The sequence below is a fragment of the Pristis pectinata genome, chromosome 1 (genome assembly GCF_009764475.1).
Source record: "Pristis pectinata isolate sPriPec2 chromosome 1, sPriPec2.1.pri, whole genome shotgun sequence".
Lineage (NCBI taxonomy): Eukaryota > Metazoa > Chordata > Chondrichthyes > Rhinopristiformes > Pristidae > Pristis > Pristis pectinata.
In genome coordinates this window covers 79,326,322-79,348,357 of record NC_067405.1, presented here as the reverse complement: position 1 = coordinate 79,348,357, position 22,036 = coordinate 79,326,322, and the positions used below count along the sequence as shown (strand labels likewise).

Below are 22,036 nucleotides of genomic sequence, written 5' to 3'. Positions count from 1 at the left end.
CCCTGTGTCCAGATCAGAACCCTGCCTACCTTGGCTGTGGGCAGGTCCATTGTCCGCTAGCTGATGGGCTGGACAGGGCGAGATACCAACTGTACCCCGGGTACCTGGGGCAGATTTTGGTCTGAAGGTGCTTGGAAGGTGGCATTTCTTGTGGAATGCCCCTCAATTGGAAAGGGCGGGGGGGGGGGGGCATTTAAAGAGCAGGTGGTCAAACACTCAGGCAGTCTGCCAGTGACCTTCGATCTTGCCTCATCCTGTTGAGGGCCGTGGGCGTTTGCTCCCTGGAACTGGTTGGGCGGGGCAGCACCCAATCTCTTTCCTCCTCCCCCACCCCCATGAGCAGGGGGCTGAATGACTGGGCCGTCAGTACTAGTGGGAATGATTGGAGAAGTAAAATCACACCTGGGGAGAAAACCCCTGTGGTTCCTCAAACAATACGAGGCAGTGGTGCATCAGGTGGAGCCACTGCCTCGCAGCTCCAGAGGCCCGGGTTCGATCCCAACTCCTAGCGCTGTCTGCGTGCAGTTCGCGCGTTCTCCCTACGACCATGTGGGATTTCCCTGGGTGCTCCGGTTTCATCCCACATCCCAAAGATGGGGGGGGGTCAGAGGCTTAATTGGCCCTGGTCTGTGGGTGAGGGGTAGAACCTGGGGGGAGTTGATGGGGATGTGGGGGAAAATAAAATAGGATTGGTGTGAATGGGTGGTCGATGGTCGGCATAGACTCAGTGGGCCGAAGGGCCTATTTCCTTGCTGTATCTCTCCATGACTGAGCACTGTGGGATCTTCCCTGGCAGATGCAGTGTCGGGTTCACGTCTAAGCTCATACTCCGGTGCCTGGGGAGGGTAATGTCCAGCCCCTCCCCACCCCGCGCAGGGGAGTATGAGCCGAGGGAAGCAGTTTCGGGCTCTGCAGGGGGAGGGGACGTCGACGGACCCTCAAGCGGGCAGTGATCCTGAGGAGAGGGAGCCTGCTCAGTGAGCTCGCAGTTCAGGCACCCGTGGGTACTAGGAGGTAGTCGTAGACGGGCTTTACCTGCGTCCCCACTGCTGACCCTTGGCCCCCTCCCTGTAGCCAGCCTCTGCCTGCAGTGACAGACCCACCAGTACTGTACTCAGAGTAGGCGCAAAGGGGTCACTTCCATGTTGGGAGGCTGAGAGCAGTGGGATCAGTGCTGGGATCCTGGCTCTTCGCAACCCATACCAATAATTCGGAGGTGAGGATTGAGTTTGATGTATTCAAGCTTGCTGGCGATACGAAGCTGGGTGCCCAGTCCATCACAGGCTCGTCACTTCCTTCCATCCAGTCCATCTTCACGGTGTGTTGCTTCAGGAAGGCTAACAGTTTCGCCAAGGGTGCCTGCCACCCTGGCCGTTCCCTTTTCTATCTTCTACCTTCTGGGAGATGATACAGGACATCCAGACTGAAGAACAGCTTCTTCCCTACTGCTATCAGACTTCTGAACCAACCTCCTCTTTCACCTCCCCTTTCTGGTGGTGCTGCCACGTTCTCAGACTCTTAACTCTATCTCTTCCCGTTATTGTCACTTTAGCATTTCTTTTCATGTTATTTAGTTTGCACTGCAATCTTTGCACCATCCTGTTGTTTTGCACTCATAGCTGTTTTGTATTTATTACCACCACGAGTGTACTGTTTACTCTGTGAGCTTCATACGAACAATGAATTTCATTGCATCCTGGTGAAGGTGACAAACTAATCTGAATCCAAGTGAGCCACGGGAATGATGCAGAGAGGCTTCCGGATAACACAGACACGCTGCGGGATAGCACAAGAACGTGGCAGAGGGAACATAATGTGAGGTCACTTCACTTCGGGAGGAAAAGATATAAATTTTTAAATGGAGAGAGAGAGAGAGTGGAAGGTGTTGGTGTTTCAGAGGATCTGTGTGTCCTTGTACACCAATCACTGAAAGTTAACACACAGGTACAGCAAGAAATTAGGAAGGTAAATGGCAAGAGGATCTGAGTGAGAGAGTGCAGGTGTCTTACTGCAATTGAATTGGGCCCCGGTGAAGCCATATCTGGAATATTGTGGAGAGGTCTGACCTTCCTACTGAAGGAAGGGTACACTTGTGAGCAGCGGAGGATCACTATGTTGATTCCAGCGATGGTGGGGCTTAAGGAGTGTGATGAAGTTAAGCAGACAGTGCAGTCTAGAGGTGACTTGGTTTATTACTGTCACATGTACAGAGGTACAGAGAAAAACACTGTTTTGCATGCCATCTATGCAGATCATTTCATCACATCAGTGCATTGAGGTAGTACAAGGTAAAACAACAGTTACAGAGAAAGTGCAGTGCAGGCAGACAATAAGGTGCAAGGGCCATAACAAGGGAGATTGTGAGGTCAAGAGCCCATCTTATCGTGCTAGGGGACCATTCAATAGTCTTATGACAGCGAGATAGAAGCTGTTCTTGAGCCTGATGGTACGTGCTTTCAGGCTTTTGTATTTTCTGCCCGATGGGAAGGGGGGAGAAGAGAGAATGTCTGGGGTTGGTGGGGTCTTTGATTATGTTGGCTGCTTTAAGCGAGGCAGCGAGAAATGTAGACAGACTCTGTGGCGGGGAGGCTGATTTTGTGATGTGAGGTGATCTCCATGAAACCTACATAGTTCTTCCAACAGCACACAAGATGCTGGAGGAACTCAGTGGTTCAGGCAGCACCTAATTTCTCCCCGCAGATGCTGCCTGACCTGCTGAGTTCCTCCAGCATCTTGTGAGTTGCTCCAGATTCCAGCATCTGCAGTCTCTTGTGTCTCCAGAGTTCCTTCAGTTGTTGATGTTTCCCTGGTTAAGGTGTTTGGAGGCAGGGTATATTCAGGACAAAGATCGGCAGATTTTGAGAGAGTAAGGGAATCGAGGAATATGGGGATAGTGCAAGAAAGTGGTGCTGAGGTAAAGGATTGGCCGTGATGTCATTGAATGGGGCTGCAAGTACAAGAGGCTAAACTGCTTTCTCCTCCTATTTCTGCTGCTTTCTGGCTCATTTGCTCCCACCACCCCCCCCCAACTTGCCTGGGTCTGGGAGACAGGTGCTGTCTGGACAGTTGGCTGTGCAGGTTCAGTCGTCCCTGCAGGGAGGCTGTGAGCAAACAGGCCACAGCTGTGTGTGTGTGTGTGGGAGAGAGAGAGACTCTGTGTGTGTGTGTGTGTGTGTGTGTGTGTGTGTGTGTGTGTGTATACACACACAACTATGTTAATGCAAGTCTGTGCCTACCTGTTCACATGTTGGCAGCGGGGGGGTTCTCTGTGTTGGGCTTACTACGTTAAGCAGGGCTTAGTCATAGCAGGGATTTGGCTGACCTGCAAGTAAGCCATGGAATCTTCCGGAGCAGCTTTTGTGGTCATCAGCAGACAACTTGGTGTTACAAGCACTAGGTTAAATTTACTTCAAAGCTATAACCAGGCCCGGGACCTGGGTGTACAGCCATTTGGGACTGTGCCCAGTACTGGGAGCCAGTGGCTGGCACCAGGTTCCGGGGGCTGGCTGGTGGAGCCCACCTGTCACGGCCCAGGGTCTTGTTGGGGACAGCTGGGTGGAGGAGGGTGTGGTGGGAGCAGAGACTGTGGGGCCAGCTCCCAGCCTCCACTCCCGCCAGCACTTTCACTTTCAGTTTCTATGCTGTCTTTGCAGCCTTCAGCTGTACGCCAGGCTTTTAACACAAGGCAGAGGTGCAGCCCGGCTGAAATCCGCCTCGGAATAAACCCTGTCGCTCTGCTCCCTCACTGCCCACCGACCTCCTCCAAAGAGGACACAGAAATGGCTCCGCACAAACGGGACGCAGCTGGTCGGACATGGGGCATCCCTAGCGCACTCCTCTCCCAAAGCAAAGGGGGGCACCCCACAAGGTCCCGTTAACTTTCAGCAGACCCCTTGCCACCCAAATCCGAACCCGTACAGAGCTACGCAGAGTTATTTGTGATCCACTGATACCATTCCCTGATGAGGGGAGAGAAAGGCGACTGACACACCAACCGTCTGCGAAAGGGTGGACCAGGCCCTGGACCAGTCGGATGTTACCCTGACTGGACCGGTCTGGGACTGCGTTGGAGTGGGCCAGCACAGATCCATGGTCTGCCCATCCTGCCCAGCTGCTTGCCTCTCTGGAGCTGGTGGGGGGCAACGGTCAGCTTCACCAGCATCAGCGGGGCGTCCCATCAACTGGTGCCCTCTGGGCCAACCTTCGGCAAGCCCTCCCACAAAATTCTGCCTGGGTATTCAATGGGCATCTTTATTCCAAAGCCCCCATTTTGTATTTTGAGCTTTTTCTTTTTAGTAACCAAAGATTCACAGAACTTTGAAGTCCTGTCCTCAATGTCCAGGATGCAGTGCTTGAAGGCCTCCAGCAAGCTTCCTCTCCAGGGACACCTGGGCACCAATACATCGTTAGAAGAGAAGCAGGCAGTTGGCTTGAACAGACTCCTCGAGGGCTCGTTGCTGAGACAAAGTAGGAGGTTCCCCCAATATACCTGCCATCCCGCCTACATGTTATCCTTAAAGTTATACAACACAGGAAGAGGTCCAACTGGTCCATGCTGACCAAGCTGCCCGTCTATGCCAGTCCCATTTGCCTGCTTTTGGCCCGTTTCCCAGTAAACTTAAAGATTTATCCATCTCGATGTACTTTAGAACCACCAGTATTTCCTGGTAATTTACATGTGGTCCAAGACATCGTAATTTATTTGCTTCCATCAGATAAAATAATCAAAGACCTGCACACAACTCTTCCCCACCACCACCCCAGGCATTCTCTCTTCTTCCCACGCTCCTCCCCCCCCCCCCCCCCCCCCCCCCACCAAATTGGGCAGAAGACACAAAAGCCTGGAAACACGTTACCACCAGGTCCAAGGACAGCTTCTATCCTGCTGTTATAAGACTCTTGAATGAATCTCTTGTACAATAAGATGGACTCTTGACCTCACAACCTACCTCGCCACAGTCCTTGCACCTTACTGTCTATCTGCACTGCACTTTTTCTGTCACTGTAACACTATATTCTGCATTCTGTTATTGCTTTTCCCTTGTACTATCTTGATGTACTGATATGATGAAATGATCTGTATGGATGGCATGCAAATCAAAGTTTTTTTCTGTACGTTGATACATGTGACAATAGTAAACCAATTACCAAATTCCTTGGCTTCCATGATCTTCACAGTGAAAACTGATGAGAAATATTAATTAGAAATCTCACCCACCTCCTGCTGATCTTTAAGCGGACCTATTTTCTCCCTAGTCACCCTAAATATACCTGTAGAATTTCTTGGACTTTTCCTTAACCTTGCCTACAAGATCCATCTTGTGATTTCCTGATTTCCCGCTTAAGTGTACTATATAAGTGTGAAGTGGTTCATTTTGGTAGGTCAAATATGTTGGCGGAATATAGTCTTAATGGTAGGACTCTTGGCAGTGTGGAGGATTAGAGGGATCTTGGGGTCCGAGTCCATAGGACACTCAAAGCGGCTGCGCAGGTTGACTCTGTGGTTAAGAAGGTATATGGTGTATTGTCCTTCGATCGGGGAATTGAATTTAGGAGCCGAGAGGTATTGTTGCAGCTATATAGGGCCCTGGTTAGACCCCACTTGGAGTATGGTGCTCAGTTCTGGTCACCTCACTACAGGAAGGATGTGGAAGCCGTAGAGAGGGTACAGAGGAGACTTACAAGGATGCTGCCTGGAATGCGGAGCATTCCTTATGAAAGCAGGCTGAGTTCCCTTTTCTCTTTTTCTCTGCCTTTTCTCCTTGGAGAGACGGAGGATGAGGGGGAACCTGATTGAGGTGTATAAGATGACGAGAGGTATTGATAGGGTAGATAGAGGCTTTTCCCCAGGGCTGAAATGGTGGCCACAAGAGGACATAGGTTTAAGGTGCTGGGGAGTAGATATAGAGGAGATGTCAGGGGTAAGTTTTTTACTCAGAGTGGTGAGTGCATGGAATGGGCTGCCAGAAACGGTGGTGGAGGCGGATACGATAGGGTCTTTCAAGAGACTGTTAGATAGGTACATGGAGCTGAGAAAAATAGAGGGCTATGGGTAAGCCTAGTAATTTCTAGGGTAGGGACATGTTCGGCACAGCTTTGTGGGCCGAAGGGCCTGAATTGTGCTGTAGTTTTTCTATGTTTCTATATCCCTTATACACGTCGCGTGATTCACTTGTTCTTGATTGCCTAAACCCGATGTATGCCTCCTTTTTCCTGACCAGAGCCTCAATATCTCTCATCAGCCAGGGTTCCCTAAACTTGCCAGCCTTGCCTTTCACCCTAACAGGAATGTGCTGTCCCTGGACTCTTGATATCGCACTTTTAAAAGCCTCTTTGCTCTGGAAATGGACCGCCCTGGGACTAGGGTAAACTGGATGCCACTCGAGTGTTGGCCCGGGACAGAGTGAAGCAACTGCTGCTGTTTCAGCGTTGAATCTCGGCTGACCTGGTAGAAGAGTGGGAGAGCGCTCAGAGAGCAGTGACCAGGGCTAAGCCAGCTCACCACAAGCTGGCACACTCTGAGAGGATCAAACTGCAGAGAGTGGGGCAAGGGCCGGGGTATTCGCTGCAATAAGACTGCAGACCCACACACCAGCTGCATGCAGCCGGCCTGGTGTGACCCAGCTCCCGCTGATGTGTGTGGGAAATGGAAGGCCGTGGGACCGAAGCCTCCCAGTGTGTGCGAAGCTGGGTTGTCGCTGGTGGAGCACTGTCCCAAGCTGGTGTGGGTTGTGTTGTGAGGTGCATTGGTGACATTAGCAAGTATAATTTTGGGCAAGTGCTGTGGAGCGATGCCTCCATGTGGGAGAGCAAGGGAGCTGTGCTGTGCTTGTGGAGCTGAGTTCTGGGGCCAGTGTCTGATTTCTATGCTTGGGGTCTTGTGGCCATGACCAAGTGTGCTGGCATTTACCTCTCTCATCCCACAGCCGTGCCCTGCATGGGGCTGCACCATAAGTGATTCTAAAGCAGTCAAAACAAAGTAAGAGAGGAGGCACTAGATAAATAACTGAGCCTCAGGCGATAGCATCGTGAAAAAAGGGGGTGTGCATTGCTTATGTGCTTCTAGCTGGGCGTGAAGTCATGTTTGAACACCGTGGGGGCTGCATTGGTAGTGTTTATTATTGTCACATGTAGGCACATGAATGTGCAGCGAACGGAGGGATATGGACCTTGTGTAGGCAGAAGGGATTAGTTTAGTTAGGCATTTAATTACTAGTTTAGTATAACATCGTGGCCTGTTCCTGAGCTGTACTGTATGTAAATCTGGAAAAGATGCAATAAATAAAGTGATGATGAAAGTAAAACTTTTATGCGCACTGAAAGATATCTGATAACTTAATCTAACTCAAATATTTTATTGTAAAAATGATGAATTGTCATATTCTTTTTTCTATGTACTGAGAAACAGTGAAAAGCTTTTGTTTACATGCCATCTGTTTGGATCATTCCATACATGAGTACAATGAGGCAGTGAAAAGGAAAGCAGAATGCAGAATAAAGTGTAACAGTTACAGAGAGAGTGCAGTGCAGGTAGACAATAAAGGTGCAAGGGCCTTGGCGAGGTAGATTGGGAGTTCAAGAGTTCATCTTCAGCAAATGAGAAGTCCGTTCAGTGGGATAGAAGCTGTCCTTGAGCCTGGTGGTACGTGCTTTTGGGCTTTTGTATCTTCCCGATGGAAGGGGAGAGAATGACCAGGGTGAGTGGGGGTCTTTAATTATGCCGGCTGCTATCCCAAGGCAGCGGGAAGTATAGGCAGAGTCCGTGGAGGGGAGGCTGGTTTGATGTGAGAGTGACTAATACTGTTGCTGTTACTTGGTACCAGCTTCGTATCACGTTGCTGCAGTGTAACCAAAGCCTGTAATTTGTGATGGAAGTTTTCAGTTATCTGTTTAAATATTGGACTGAAGAGAGACGGGTTTTGCTTTGACCGTGCTGATGATGGAACCCCCGTTCGTATCTGTGTTCCATGGAGGATGGCCGCCAGGCCCTGCTCTGGTCTCTGGCCAGGCCCCAAGGTGTGCGGCTCCTGGGGTCGGCATCCTTCACCATACGCCGCAGTTCTCATGATCACGGTCGGCTGTGATCGGATTTCAGGTGGAAGCCCAGTGATGAGGTGGCTGAGGAGTACGAGCCAAGCTGAGCGATTTAGACACTGGCCAGGAACTTGATGCTTTGTCAGAAGTGATTGTTTAATTATACATGGGCCAGAGCAGGAGCTGTTACATGAGCTCTGTACCAGCTCACTGTCCCGAGTTGTCTCCTTTCCATTATACCTCGAACCACAAGCAGCCGCCCTGCAGTTGGTGGCTGTTGTGAGGACCGTGGATGTTTGACTGTTGGGCCCTCCTAAGGGGGCAGGGGCTGAGAGGAGGTTGGCGGATCGGCCATGATGTTCAGTGGTGGGACATACCCGTGACCAGGTGTCCTTCTCTCGGGTCCCGCTGCTGTGTACGTGGGGGCACCTTGGGCTGGGTCCATCAGCTCTGGGGCCAGGTCCACACTTGTCACTGCCATGTCAGGTGCGGTGTCCTTGTCAAGCCGCAGTGGGGAGACTCTTGTTCCAGGCTCCCTCTGCTGTCAGACCAAGGAAAGTGGGGCAAGTGTTTGAACCCCTGTGGCCACCACTGAGGAACCATGGGGAGAATACTCCTCATTCCATATTGTGCTGTGTTGAACCGGTACTCTCAGGAAATCTGGCCCTAGTCCATCTCTTCAGTGCACCACACCGACTGATGGGTTTAACAGCCCGGATGACCCTGTACCCCTTTGCGAATGGAATTATTACAAACCCAAAAGTGCCTGACAGCCCGTCAACCCAAAAATATTTAGTGGCCTTCCAAGTGCCTGATCCACAGGGCCCTGTGTCCTGCCTGGGGGTTGTTGCATTGAAGGAAGTTGCGCTGTGAAGCAGCGTTGTCCTCCAATCGAGCTGGGGAGACAGCCTGTCGGCTTGGGTGGTGGAGGTGGGTGAGGAAGAGGGGTGGGGGGCACTCGAGGGATGGGCGGGAACAGGTGTCATAAAGGGAGTGTGGCCACTCATTGGTCACTGTCATCTGGCAGCCTCTGCTGATGTCAGGGCCCAGCACAGGGTACTGGTCCCTGACCAAGATCACTGGTTCCCACAGTCCTGTGCTGATGACTTGTTCCCTCCCTCCCTCCCTCCCTCCCACATTACACCTCTTTCCCCTCACATCCCCTCTCCCTCTGCCCATGTGGCTGGATCTCCTTGTTCTCTTTCCCCCTCCGCTCGCCCCACACACCCTGCTTTTCTCTCTCTCTCTCTCATGGATCATGCTGTGTGGCCTGGGTCAAGCTCTGGGGGTCAGTCCATGCTTTGCTTTGCCACGTGCGTGGATCCCTCCAGTACCAATGTCTCACACCATCCGAGAGTTCCAACGTGGAACAGTGTGTGGGTCAGGACTGGGACCATCTCCCTGGGTTAGAGCTAGGAAACTCCCCCCACTCTCTCGCCCCCCCCCTCGCCCCCTGCAGTGGGTGGGGTGTATATGATGCAAGGGGTGTTGGGTTCTGCCTCCCTTGGATGGGATGTTCTGAGGGGCTGGGGACTTGTCACCCTCCTGGTGAGCCTTGCAGTATGTGGGTGCCTCTGGGTGTGGGCTGGATCCCAGCAGCCAGAACACGTCCCAGGGTGTCCACACCTTGCATGTTGGGGTGAAGTGGGGGGCTGTTTCCATTGGTGCCCCAGATTTTGGGACTAGGTGCCCTTCATTCAGCTTGTCCCCTGCCACGGGCTGTGGTGTGCGAGGGCAGGAGGGAGTGGTCTGGGCTGGGAGGGGCAGCGGTGTGCGTTCCTGTACTGACGGGCACCGTGTGTTCCTTTGCAGGAGTCGGAAGATTCAGATCCGAAACATCCCTCCACATCTGCAGTGGGAGGTGAGTGGCAACAGGAGGGAGCGGGACCTCACTCCCCATCGCTGGCCTCAGTGGGTGTCATGGGGAGGGCAAGCTGTGGGGGGAGGTACAGCAGGAAACAGCCCCTTCCACCTACAGGTTCCCTGCCGACTATCGAGTATACTCACCCCCGTTCTTATACTAATCCCACTCTGAACCCATTTTATTTTCCCCTCCTATATTCCAACACTCACCTACACGTTCGGGACAGTTTACAGGGGACCATTAACCTACCAACCTGCACGTCTTTGGGATCCAGGGGGAACACGTAGTCACTGGGAGAACGTGCAAACTCCACACAGACAACAGTGCCCAAGGTCAGGATTGAACCCAGGACGCTGGAGCTGGGAGGCAGCGGCTCTACTGGCTGAACCACTGTGCCACACACGGCCACCCACCAATGCACTTGCTCACCCACCCACCCACCACAATGACACTCTCACTGCTGTTGTGGCTGTTGGAATTGTGAATTGCATCCGGCACTTGTGTCCGGGTCATGCACTGTGTCCATCCGGGAACGGATTTGCAAGCTCTGAAGCACTGGCCGGGATGAGTGAGAGTTGGGTCAGTGTGGGCAAGGTGAATGGGAGGGGGGCAAAGCCTTTGTGGGGCAGGCAAGGTCTGAGGTTGGTGGCATGGTGAAGGGCAACACCTGGACAGTTCCATCTAACTCTGCAGCCTTTGGTTTCCTTCAGGTGTTGGACGGACTCCTGGCTCAGCACGGGACAGTGGAGAATGTAGAGCAAGGTAGGCAGGGCTTGTGCTCACCCCATTTCCTTTGGATCCTTCTCCCCGTTGTCATCAGTGCGGTGGGAGAGAGGGTCGTGGGGAACGGGAGGTCCCCTGCCCACCCCTCTTCCCATCGGGTTTGTGTACCCAAAGAATATCTTGGCATTTTGTGCAATGTTCCTTGATGATTAAATTCCAGAGTTCCCAGACAGTGGATGGCTTGGTTTCGGAGCAGGGAGGTGTACAGCTGAGTGTTAGCAGTGCATGCGGAACAAAGAGCAGTGATGCAGGAGCGCGGAGAGTGTGGAGGCATCACTGTGGGGAAAGAATGAGAGCAGACCCAACTCATTGACCAGCAGGCAGTGGCTACTTCTCAGACATAGAGCGGTACAGTGCAGGAACAGGCCCTTCAGCCCATCATCCTCCATGCCAAATTAAACTAATCCCATCTGCCTGCACGTGATCCATATCCTTCCATTCTTTGTCTGTTTATGTGCCTATTAAAATACTACTTAAACGTTGCTATCGTATCTGCTTCCACAACCTCCCCTGGCAGTGAGTTCCAGGCACCCACCATTCTCTCACATCAACGGTGCTGAGGTGAGAGGGCTGAGAGCTTCAAGCTCCTACATCACCAGTAGCCTGTCCTGGTCCAACCACGTAGACATCAGGGCCAAGAAAGCTCACGAGTGCCTCTACTTCCTCAGGAGGCTAAAGAAATTTGGCATGTCACCTTTGACCCTCACCAATTTTTATACATGCACCATAGAAAGCATCTTATCTGGATGCATCACAGCTTGGCATGGCAACTGCTCTGCCTATGACCACAAGAAACTGCAGAGAGTTGTGGACAGAGCTCAGTGTGTCACGGAAACCAGCTTGTCCCCTCCACCCCCGCACCCCCCCCCCCCCGCCCCCCCATGGACTCTGTCTACACTTCTTGCTACCTCTGTAAAGCAGCCAACATAATCAGACCCCACCCACCCCAGACATTCTCTTTCCTCCCCCCTCCCATCAGGCAGAAGATACAAAAGTCTCAAAAGCATGTACCATCAGGCTCAAGGACAGCTTCTACCCCGCTGCTATAAGACTATTGAACAGACCTCTTGTACAATAAGATGGGCTCTTGACCTCATAATCTACCTCAGCTATGGCCTTACACCTTATTGTCTGCCTGCACTGCACTTACTCTGTATTCTGTTATTGTTTTACCTTGTACTACCTCGATGCACTGTGTAATGAATTGATCTGTATGAACAGTATGCAAGACAAGTTTTTCACTGTACCTCGCTACATGTGACAATAATAAACCAATTCCAATTCCAAAAACAGCCTCACAAATCTCCTCTGTAACTGGTTTTGTGGGAGTCACCTGCTGTAAGAAAGGAGCTGCAGATAGATCCAAGGAGGACTGCATCCCACCATTCTGCAGAGTGAATTCTACACTTCATTAAATGCATTAAAGTGAAATCAAATAATTACAATCTCCATCTATCCCCACTCCTGGGTCACTGCTCCCTCTGTGAGGTGGTGGGTGGCTCTGAGAAGATCCTTTGTTTTGTGCTCCGCAGAAAGGGTGTTATACATTCTTCAGCCACCGCACAGATAGAGACTGGATGCCTTTATTTCACCTGCTGCGCCAGTTTCCGGAGGGCAGTTGGATCAGAGAGGAATTCCTCTGAATTTCCTCCCCCTTTCCCACCCCCACAAATTAGACCATAAGTAACAGGAGCCAGCCATTCGGCCCCTCAAGCTGATCCAATGTTCCTGGTCCACTTCCCCACCTTCTCTCCACTAGCCCTCATTGATTAACAATCTACCCACTTCGGCTTTGAACATATTCACACATTCAGCCTCCACAGCTGTCTGCGGCAAGAGTCCCAAAGACTTGCAGTCCTCTCCTACCTTCCAAGGAATAAAGTCCCGGCCTGCTCAACTATAACTCAGGCCCTCGAGTCCCTCATAAATCTTCTCTGCACTCTTTCCAGTTTAACAACACCTTTCCTATAGCAGAGCAACCAAAGCAGAACACAGTACTCCCAAGTTGAGGACAGAGGAGGTGCTGAGTGTGTGACTATCGACCGTAGTTGAGAGCCATGAGAGGTTGAGGGCAAGAGAAGGTGCTGTGGTAAATTGCTGCTGAAGAGGCTGTGTCAATTTGCCTCCTCGCCCCTCAATCCCCCCAACCTCCATAGGAGTTCACTGCTGACACTGCAGCCTCAATCCTCTGCTGAATGAGGCGTCCCTTTCAATCTTGGTAGCTAAGGGCAGAGGGAGGTGCCCTTTGCAGTCCCTGTGGTGAGCTCAGGACATGGCCCATGGTGCTTTACAAACATTGATGCTGGTGTCCTGTCAGTTGTGGTGACCACACACTCACAGGTGAGAACGACCAGTGGTCGAATATTGGGCTCGACATCAGGGATAGCACCATGGGCAACAGGAGCTTTGTATCCGCATTAGGGGAAGGGGTGGGACGCTCTCCTGCTCGGTCACTTGTGGTGATGGGAGGTGAATGTCTCATCTGAGCACAATGCAATATTCCCTCCATCCGGTGTGTGTTCCCGTCTCCAAGATTACTGACCGGAATCCAGTCTCCAAGGAGTGGAATTGGCCATTTGGCCCATTGAGTCTGCTCCGCCATTGGTTGATTTTTTTTTTCTCTTTTCTCAACCCCATTCTCTCACCTTCTCCCTGTAACCCTTAACCCCTTTACCAATCAAGAACCTACCAATTTCTGCCTTAAATGCACCCAATGACTTGGCCTCACCGCCCTCCATGGCAATAAATTCCACATACTCACCACTCTGGTTAAATTCCTCCTCATCTCGGTTTTAAAGGGACATCCCTTTATTCTGAGGCTGTGTCCTTGGATCCTAGACTCTCCTACTAATGGAAACATCCTCTCTGCATCTACTCTATCCAGGCTTTTCAGTATCCAGTAGGTTTCAATGAGATCCCCCATCCTTCTGAACTCCCATCGAGTACAGGACATCAAATTGCATAGCCCCACACTTCTCGTGTGAGGACAAGACCCCACAGTGTTGTCCTGCTGCCAGCTTGCATTCTGCAGCATGGTTTGTGGAGCAGAATCTGAGGAGTTCTAGTTGCCCAGTGCATGGCTTAGCACAGAGTTAATGAAGTGGAGAATGGTCTTCCAAAGAACAGCACTGTCATCAAAAAGTCACAATTGTCAGGAACATGAATGAACATTCTCCATACCTCAGATACCCCACTGAAGCTTTGATGTATGGTTAATGGTGGCACCTAATCCTAGCTAACGTCCAAATTAAAATGATCCTAGACCACAAGATATAGGAGCAGAATTAGGCCATTCGATCCATCGAGTCTGTTCTGCCATTCAGTCATGGCTGATTTTTTTTTCTTTTTCAACCCCATTCTCCCACCTTCTCCCTGCAACCCTTAATCCCCTGACCAATCAAGAACTGATCAGCCTCTGCCTTAAATACACCCAATGACTTTGCCTCCACAGCCCTCTGTGGCAACAAGTTCCACAGATCCACCAACCTCTGGCTGAAGAAATTCCTCCTCATCTTAGTTTTAAAGACACTTCCCTTTATTGTGAGGATGTGCCCTTGGATCCTAGACTCCTGCACCCAAACTACATTACACTGGCAATCCTTGTAGAGTTAGATCAGTTACAACAGCCCAAGCTTAGGGGAAAAAATATCATTTTTTTTGTTTCCAAATTTTATTTCAGTAAAATGATCAAAATTTGCCAACTCAGCCATGTTGGCTGTGATCACCCGTCCAATGAGAACACAAACGCCATTGGCACAGTGACAGTGCATGACACCACTCGTCCAATGAGAGTGAGGCACATAATGGGCGCGTGCCAAGTGAGAGTGGAATAGGTAATGATCCCCTTATTTTTATTTTAGAAATAAACTTTATGTATGAAAAATATGTACAAGAAAAACCAAAGGGTACAGGGCCCTTTCAGAGGCACTCAGCATTCTTGTTTCGGGGAAGGGATCCTGAATGGTACCAGTGCACCCTAGGACCCTGTTGTCACTTGCCATCTATGGTGAGTGACCAGGAGTTGGAGCACCCCACTGCACCCACCTCACCCCCCCCCCCCCCCCCCCCCCACCCCCACCCTGGTGTGTGAGGCCCGGTAATTTTGACCCATGTGACGGAGTAGGTCAGTGCCAGTCTGCGCCGGGAACTATGAGGTCATGGGTTTAGAGGGGTGCACAGGACCTGATGTGCTGTGCACGGTCTGTGTGCTGACTCATTCTTCTCCTTCTCTCAGTTAACACAGACAGTGAGACAGCAGTTGTGAATGTGACGTACGAAACAAAGGAGCACGCAAAGACGTAAGTGATGATGGGGGCTCTCTACACTTTGAAAGGTCTCGGTGTTGTCATTGAATTTATTCTGCAAGCTGGCACCAAACACAATAAGAACACTGCCCAGTAACGCCTTCGCCTCTGGTAGGTTGCTTCTGCCATTGTGTAATGTTGTCAGCTCGAACTAGCACCCAATCCCCAGCAGTACAGATAGACCAGTGCCAGTATTCTACAGTGACACACCCGTCCCCACCAGTACTACACCCCAGTGTTATACAATGACAGACCCGTCCCCACCGATACTGTAGCCCAGGTTATTTTGCATCAAACATTTGAAGAACCCTGAGAAACTTTTTGGATAGTTGAATGTTTCTCTATCAATACGACATGCATCTAGAGATTTTGGAATCCTGAAGGTGGGGAGGGATTTGGGTAGAGTGGGGTAGGTGAAAGGACCCAAACCTGACATTGGGTGCATGTGATGCAGCCACTGCGCCACTGACAGCACCAATGGAATAGTTAGGGGAATCCACACACTGCCTTGGCACAGTGGCGCAGCAGGTAATGCTGCTGCCTCCCAGCTCCAGAGACCTGGGTTCCATCTGGTGCTACCTCCATGGAGTTTGCACATTCTCCCCGTGGATTTGCTCTGGTTTCCTCCCACATCCTAAAGACGTGCAGGTTGGTGGGTTTATTGGCTGCTGTAAATTGCCCCTCGTGTGGGTAGGTGGTAGAAACTGTGGGTGGAGTGAAATGGGACTTGGTGTGAATGGTTGGTGAGGTTTTGGTGGGCCCCAGGGGTCTGTTTCTCTGCCGAGACTCTGAAGTAGAACAGGAACACGGCATGGGTGTAGGAGGGGACTTTGCCTGGAGGCAAAGGTTGCCAATAGCCCCCGGACCCCTCCCAAGGAAGAATCTGTGCGAAGGAGCAGCTGATGGTGGTTCAATCTGCTTGTGGGTACGGAGGGTGAATGTCCAGAGGCCTGTGCCTGATCCCAGAGGCCTGTGTTGTCATGGCAACAGACCTCTGTGGGCTTTGGACAGCGTGGTGCTGGGGCGTGGGCGAGTCATGGCGCTGACGGACTGCCACCTTGTCTTGTGCCGCAGTGCAATCGAGAAGCTGAACGGCCACCAGTTCGAGAGCCACGCCCTGAGGATCTCCTACATCCCGGATGAGGAGGCAACGCAGCAACCGGCCCACCGACCCCGCCGGGGGGCAGCCGCTCGCCCCAGCCGGGACCATGGCTCCTCCACCACCCCCGGCTCCTCCCACAAGCCATTGGACGTCCCGCTGCGCATCCTGGTCCCCACCCAGTTTGTTGGGGCTATCATCGGCAAGGAGGGGCTGACCATCAAGAGCGTCACGCAGCAGACACAGTCCAAGTAAGTGGAGTCCCACACACTGGGGCATCCGGGTGTTAACCTAGGGGCGGGGTGGGGGTTGTTGATGATCCACACCCATCCGCGATGGATCGGACCTCACCCTGGGATTAGGGCTTGAACCCCCAAAGAGGGTGGGGGTTGTGGGTGGGACACCCATCCATGCAGTTGGACCCTGGTCCGCTCTTCCATTAACCGGAAGGGATTGGGGTTTGAACCCCCAGAGAGGTGGGGGGGGAGGAAAGAAGTTTAAATATGTTGGGTGGGTTGCCTCCTGTTGGATGAGATTAAGTAGAGCGGATGGAGCTCAATGGTTGGGTGGGGGTGGTGAAGGTTGTGTTCCCCTTGGGTGGGAGTACCTTTTGGCCTGAGGTAGGGTATATTACACTCCCTGTCAAGGGGGAATGGTTTGGGGGCTCTACTCCCTGTTGCGAGGGTTGGGATCCCTGTTTTGTGGAGGCTGAGATCTCCACCGCCCCCCACCCACCCCCTCCCCAATCACCCATTGGGTTGGTGGGACCTCTGTTCCCCATGGATATTGGGCTACTTTGGACTTCATTGGGTTGGGGGAGGTCTGAGATCCCATCAGTGGGTTGATAGTGGGCCGTGCTTTGCATTGGCCGGTGAGGGTTGGGATCCCCGTTGGGTTGAGGTTGGGATCCCCATTGGGTGAGGACAAGCTCTCCTTTGGGCCACAGGAGAGCCAAGCTCCCACATTGTGACAATGTGGACCAGCTGCCTGTTGGGCTGGAGACGTTTGGGATTCCCATCGGGGGACCGGGGTGGTGGAATCACTGAGATCCTACCGTCGGGTCAATTGGGGAGGGCAGCCGCCCCATTGTCAGGGATTCCCACAGGTGTGAGGTTGGAGCCCCCTTTGAGTGGGCCAGGTTCCCCTTTGGCGTGGGGTCTTGCCCCAGTGGCTGAAACACAGGCTCTGGGCCAAGCCCAGAGCCCCAAGCCCTTGGGACACACTGAAGTACCCTGCTGTTGGTTGTGGGTGGGGGGGCGGTGGGTGGTGGTCAGTGACGGTCTCCCAGTGACCCTCAGCAATCCTGCCCCCGATGCTGACGCAACCCCCCCACTCTTCACTCTCCCTCTACCCTTTCTCTTTCTTTCTTCCACCCCACCTCTCCCCCAGGGTGGACATCCATCGGAAAGAGAACGCAGGCGCAGCGGAGAAGCCCATCACCATCCACTCGACGGCCGGGGGCTGCACCGCAGCCTGCCAGATGATCCTGGAGATCATGCACAAGGAAGCACAGGACACCAAATTGTAAGCACCTGGGCCCGCAGCTCATCTGCACCCCCTCTCTGCCGTGGGTGGATCCCTCTCTCCCTTTCTCTTTCCCTGCAGGAGCTGGTCTCGCTCTGACCCTCCCTAATCTCTGCTCACCCTCCCTGAGGCTCAGCAGGCAGGAACCACTGTGGACCCTCGACAGCTGCGTCCCGTGCACTCCAGAGCTGTGGCCGGACTGCTTTAAACACCAAGGAAGAGCCGACCTTGGCCACCTTTCTCCCTCGTTCGCTCTCTCTCCCTGCGCAGCTCCCTCCCCTTGCTTGTCTGCACACTCCCCCTCTCCTGCTCCGTTCCTCTCTGCACTGCAACACCACACACTCTCAGGGCAGAGACAGCGTGGCTTCGGCACAGAGTAAAGCTTCCTCTGCCCTCTCCCGTCACACATTGCCGAGGCAGGGACAGCGGGCACCGGGTACAAGTAAAGTTCCTCCACGCAGTTCAGTCACTCACGTGCGGGGCCGGGGCAGCAGGCGTTGAGGAATGCACCCTCCACACTGGAATCGGGCTTCGGGAGGACAGTTGCAGCACAGTAGTGCTGTGGAGTGTGTGAGGGAGACAGTGGCTGCATGTGTAATGACTGTCCTTGTGTCACCAGCACTGAGGAGATTCCGCTCAAGATCCTCGCTCATGACAGTTTTGTGGGCCGGCTCATTGGCAAGGAGGGTCGCAACCTGAAGAAAATCGAGCAGGAGACTGGCACCAAGATCACCATCTCCTCGTGAGTTAAGCCTGGGTTGTGGAGATGTGGAGAGTGGGGCTGGGTGATGGGCGACCTTGCCCCCCCCCCCCCCCCCCCATTGCTGGGCTGCGGGCTAATCCCGAGCTGGGGAAAGGCCAGCCAGCTCTGGGGCACGAGCTGAGGAGCGGGCAGAGGTCTCTCGCTGCAACAGTGGGGCACATTGAGCTTGAGGAGGGGAGCTCCAAGGGTTCGACGGTGGGAGAAAGCTGATGGGGAGGGTGCATTCTGAATAGGCCCCCTCCCCAGCTGGAGAGGCAGCAGAGAGAGCACGGCCATCGGTGCAATCCCTCCCCTCCCAGCCTCCATCGTCCCCCGCCGCCTCCTTCCACTGTGCCCAGCCCACCACAGGCAGCACTCCTACCACCAGGGGTAGTGAATGGAGGAGAGGGAGGTGGTAGGTCTTGTGACCGGGAGTGCTGGTGTTCTAATGCTGCATGTTGTGGCTGCTAGGTTACATGACCTGACGCTGTACAACCCCGAGAGAACCATCACTGTCAAGGGTAGCATTGAAGCCTGCTCCAAAGCCCAGGCGGAGATCATGAAGAAACTCAGAGAAGCTTACGAGAATGACCTTGCTGCTATGAATGTAAGTTCCGTGTGGGGCAAGCGACTGTACTGAGGATAGACTTCCCTTGTGATGAGAGGTGTCTTTGGCACTCAGCACCCAGTGGTCTGTCTTGATGTTTTACCCAAGTGCACAGCCTCATGTGTTTTAGAGTGGCACTTGCCAATAACCTACTCACCGAGGCCCGTGTGGGTTGTCAGTCAAAGTTGAGCTTATTGTCATCTGCACAAGTACATGTATGCACAGATGCAATGAAAAACTTACTTGCAGCAGCATCACAGGCACGCAGCATCATATAAGCAGCATTCACAAGGGAAACAAAGATATTATACACAACTTTTACAAGAAAACACAACTAGAACAAAACAAAACATTTTAGTGCAAAGTGATCAAAGTGGTTATAGTGTTGGTAAACTGTAGTGATTAGGGTTGTGCAGGTTGGTTGAAGAACCGAATGGTTGAAGGGAAGTAGCTGTTCTTGAACCTGGTGGTGTGGGACTTCAGGTTTCTGTACCTCCTGCCTGACTGTAGCTGCGAGAAGATGCCACGGCCCGGATGGTGGGGGTCTTTGATAGATGCTGCCTTCTTGAGGCAGCACCTCCTGTAGATGCTTTCGAAGGTAGGGAAGAGATGTGACTGTGCTTCCAGGACCACTTGTCTCCAGAGTTCATCAAAGCCTGCTCTAAACTTGCCGAAAGATGTGCAGTCACGAATTTGACCAGATGCAGCATCGAGGAGCCAGGGTGAAATAGGGGTGATCTCCAATACTGAGCTCCAGCTGGTTCCCTGCACCTGTTGCCCTCGGTGGTAGAGGTCGTGGGTCTGGGAGGTGCTGTCAGAATAGCCTGGGCGAGTAACTGCAGTACATTTTGTAGACCGTGCACACTGCAGTCACTGTGTGCCAGTGGTGTAGGGCAGGGGTGTGGAGAGTGGCACATGGCTCACCAATCAAGTGGGCTGCTTTGTCCTGGATGATGTTGAGGTTTCCATCACCCTCCTGACTTGTGCTTTGTAGGTGATGGGAAGACCTTGGGGTGTCAGGAGGTGAGTCACTCACTGCTGGTCACCCCTCTTCAAGTACACACCCAAGCACTGTTTAGCTGTGATGGGGGTTTCTGACCCCTCCACTCTTACAGGCAGTGAGATCCAGATCCCAAATATTCACCAGGTGAATAAAGTATTTCCTCCCCTCTGATACATCCACAAATTGCTTTCAACGTCTGCCCCTGGTTTTGACCCCTGTGCTCAGGAAAACGATCCTTACTAGTTCCTCTGTCTGGGCCTCTCTTTATACACCTCACTTGTCTCCCCTCAGCCTTTGTGGCAAAGTAAACAACCCCAGCTGATCCAACTTTCCTCATTGCTTCCAGTGCTGGCAACACTGTTGTACATGTCCTTAGCACCCCTCCAGTGCAGTTACATCCCTCCTTTAGTGTGGTAAAACTGGGTATGGTATGCGCATGGTTCTAGAATAGTCCCCTGCTCTGATATTCTGTGCTCTGGGTAATAAAGGAAAGTCAGTCATACACCACAGAAAAATGTCCTTTGGCCCATGCATGTCTATATATGTAATATATTAGACATATACCTGTCCACATACAACTTCAATGCACCTGCCTCAACCATTTCCTCTGGCAGCTGGTTCCATCGATCTACATCGATCTACCACCCACTGTGTGGACGTATATATATGCCCCTCAGGTTCTTATTAAACCTTTCACCTCTAACCTTAAAATTGTGACCTCTAGTTTTCGATTCCCCAACCCCAGGGGAAAAAAAAACCCTTGCCCTATCTATGCCCCTCATAATTTTATACACCTCTATGAGATCACCCCTCAGTCTCATGCTCCAAAGTAAAGGCCCAGCCTGTCTAACCTCTCCCAATGACTCAGTCCCTCAAGACCTGAGAGTGTCACAGTGCCTTTAGCTTTCTGTCCTACTCACCTGCCCCCTGGAATTTGGCTCTTTGGACCAAGGCTGGGATGTGGTGTGGAGCTGGCAACCCCAAACTGGGCATCAGTGAGTTGCTGTTACTTGACAGCACTGCTGTCGACACCTTCTATCACTTTGGTTGACAAGAGACATGAAACTGGATTGGGGACCATTCCCCTTTCTACTACCCTGGCCTTCATAAACATTGGCGCTACACCTGGGATGACTTGTTCTCAAGCATTTCCTCTCTGTGTCACCTCTGCTGTGTCTGTAAACTTCCACTGAACTCTGACTTTACCAAACCACCACCTCCGTCTTGTTTGAATCTCTGGTTTTGTTGGGTCAGGCAGCATCTGTGGAAGGAAATAGACAGTCAATGTTTCGAGTCGAGGGACTTCATCTGGACTGAAAGATAGAAGAGAGATAGTCAGTATAAAAAGATAGAGGGGAGACAGCCAGTCTAAAGAGGTGAGGGGTGGAGCAAGAGCTGGCAGGTGATAGGTGGATCCAGGTGGTAGGCAGATGGAGGAGGGGAGAGTGGAAGTAGCGACAGAAGCTGGGAGGTGATGGGTGGAGGCGACCGAGGGCTGGTGGAATCTGATAGGAGAGGAAAGTGAAGCTTGGAATAAAGGGAGGGAGATGGGAAGAGTGAGGGAGGGAACCCAGTTGGAGGAATGTGTGGGTAACGGGCAGATGGGTGGAGGAGGGGAAAGAAACAGGGTGATGGGGTCTGCAGTGGGTGGAGGAAGAACTGGGTAGATCAGGAGAAGAAAGAAAAGGCATGGAGAGGGAGCACTTTACCAGAGGTTGGAGAATTCAATGTCTCCCCTCTTGCATCTGCCAATCATCCCTCCTCACTCAGATCCACCCGTCTCCCCTCTATCTTTTAGTCCAGATGAAAGGTCTTGACCCAAAACATCGACTGTCCCATTTCACTCCACAGATGCTGCCTGACCCACCGAGTTCATCCAGCATCGGGTGTGTTGCTCCATGTTCCAGCATCTGCGGTCTCTTAGGTCTCCAGCTGTGATTTTTGTTGTCCCACCACCTCAGGTGTGGAGAGTGGGCCCTGTTGGTTAGAATGAAACCACCCGGCGATATGCGCCACACCCCCAACCCTTGCAGCGGCAGGGAATGTGAAGGTAGAGGCAAAACGCAACTGCTGGGA

The 22,036-nt window shown here is 52.3% G+C and overlaps 1 protein-coding gene across 3 annotated transcripts in view; it reads left to right on the top strand.

The window, feature by feature from the left end:
* Positions 1–22,036, top strand: part of igf2bp2a (insulin-like growth factor 2 mRNA binding protein 2a) — a 95,299-nt gene that overhangs the window by 49,279 nt on the left and 23,984 nt on the right. For all 3 annotated transcript variants that reach the window (XM_052012685.1, XM_052012695.1, XM_052012676.1), the window contains exons 3-9: positions 9,847–9,895; positions 10,609–10,660; positions 14,916–14,979; positions 16,060–16,335; positions 17,474–17,608; positions 18,228–18,350; positions 18,822–18,957. In XM_052012685.1, the coding sequence (XP_051868645.1) occupies positions 9,847–9,895; positions 10,609–10,660; positions 14,916–14,979; positions 16,060–16,335; positions 17,474–17,608; positions 18,228–18,350; positions 18,822–18,957 (835 nt within the window). The remainder of the gene's footprint in view (positions 1–9,846; positions 9,896–10,608; positions 10,661–14,915; positions 14,980–16,059; positions 16,336–17,473; positions 17,609–18,227; positions 18,351–18,821; positions 18,958–22,036) is intronic.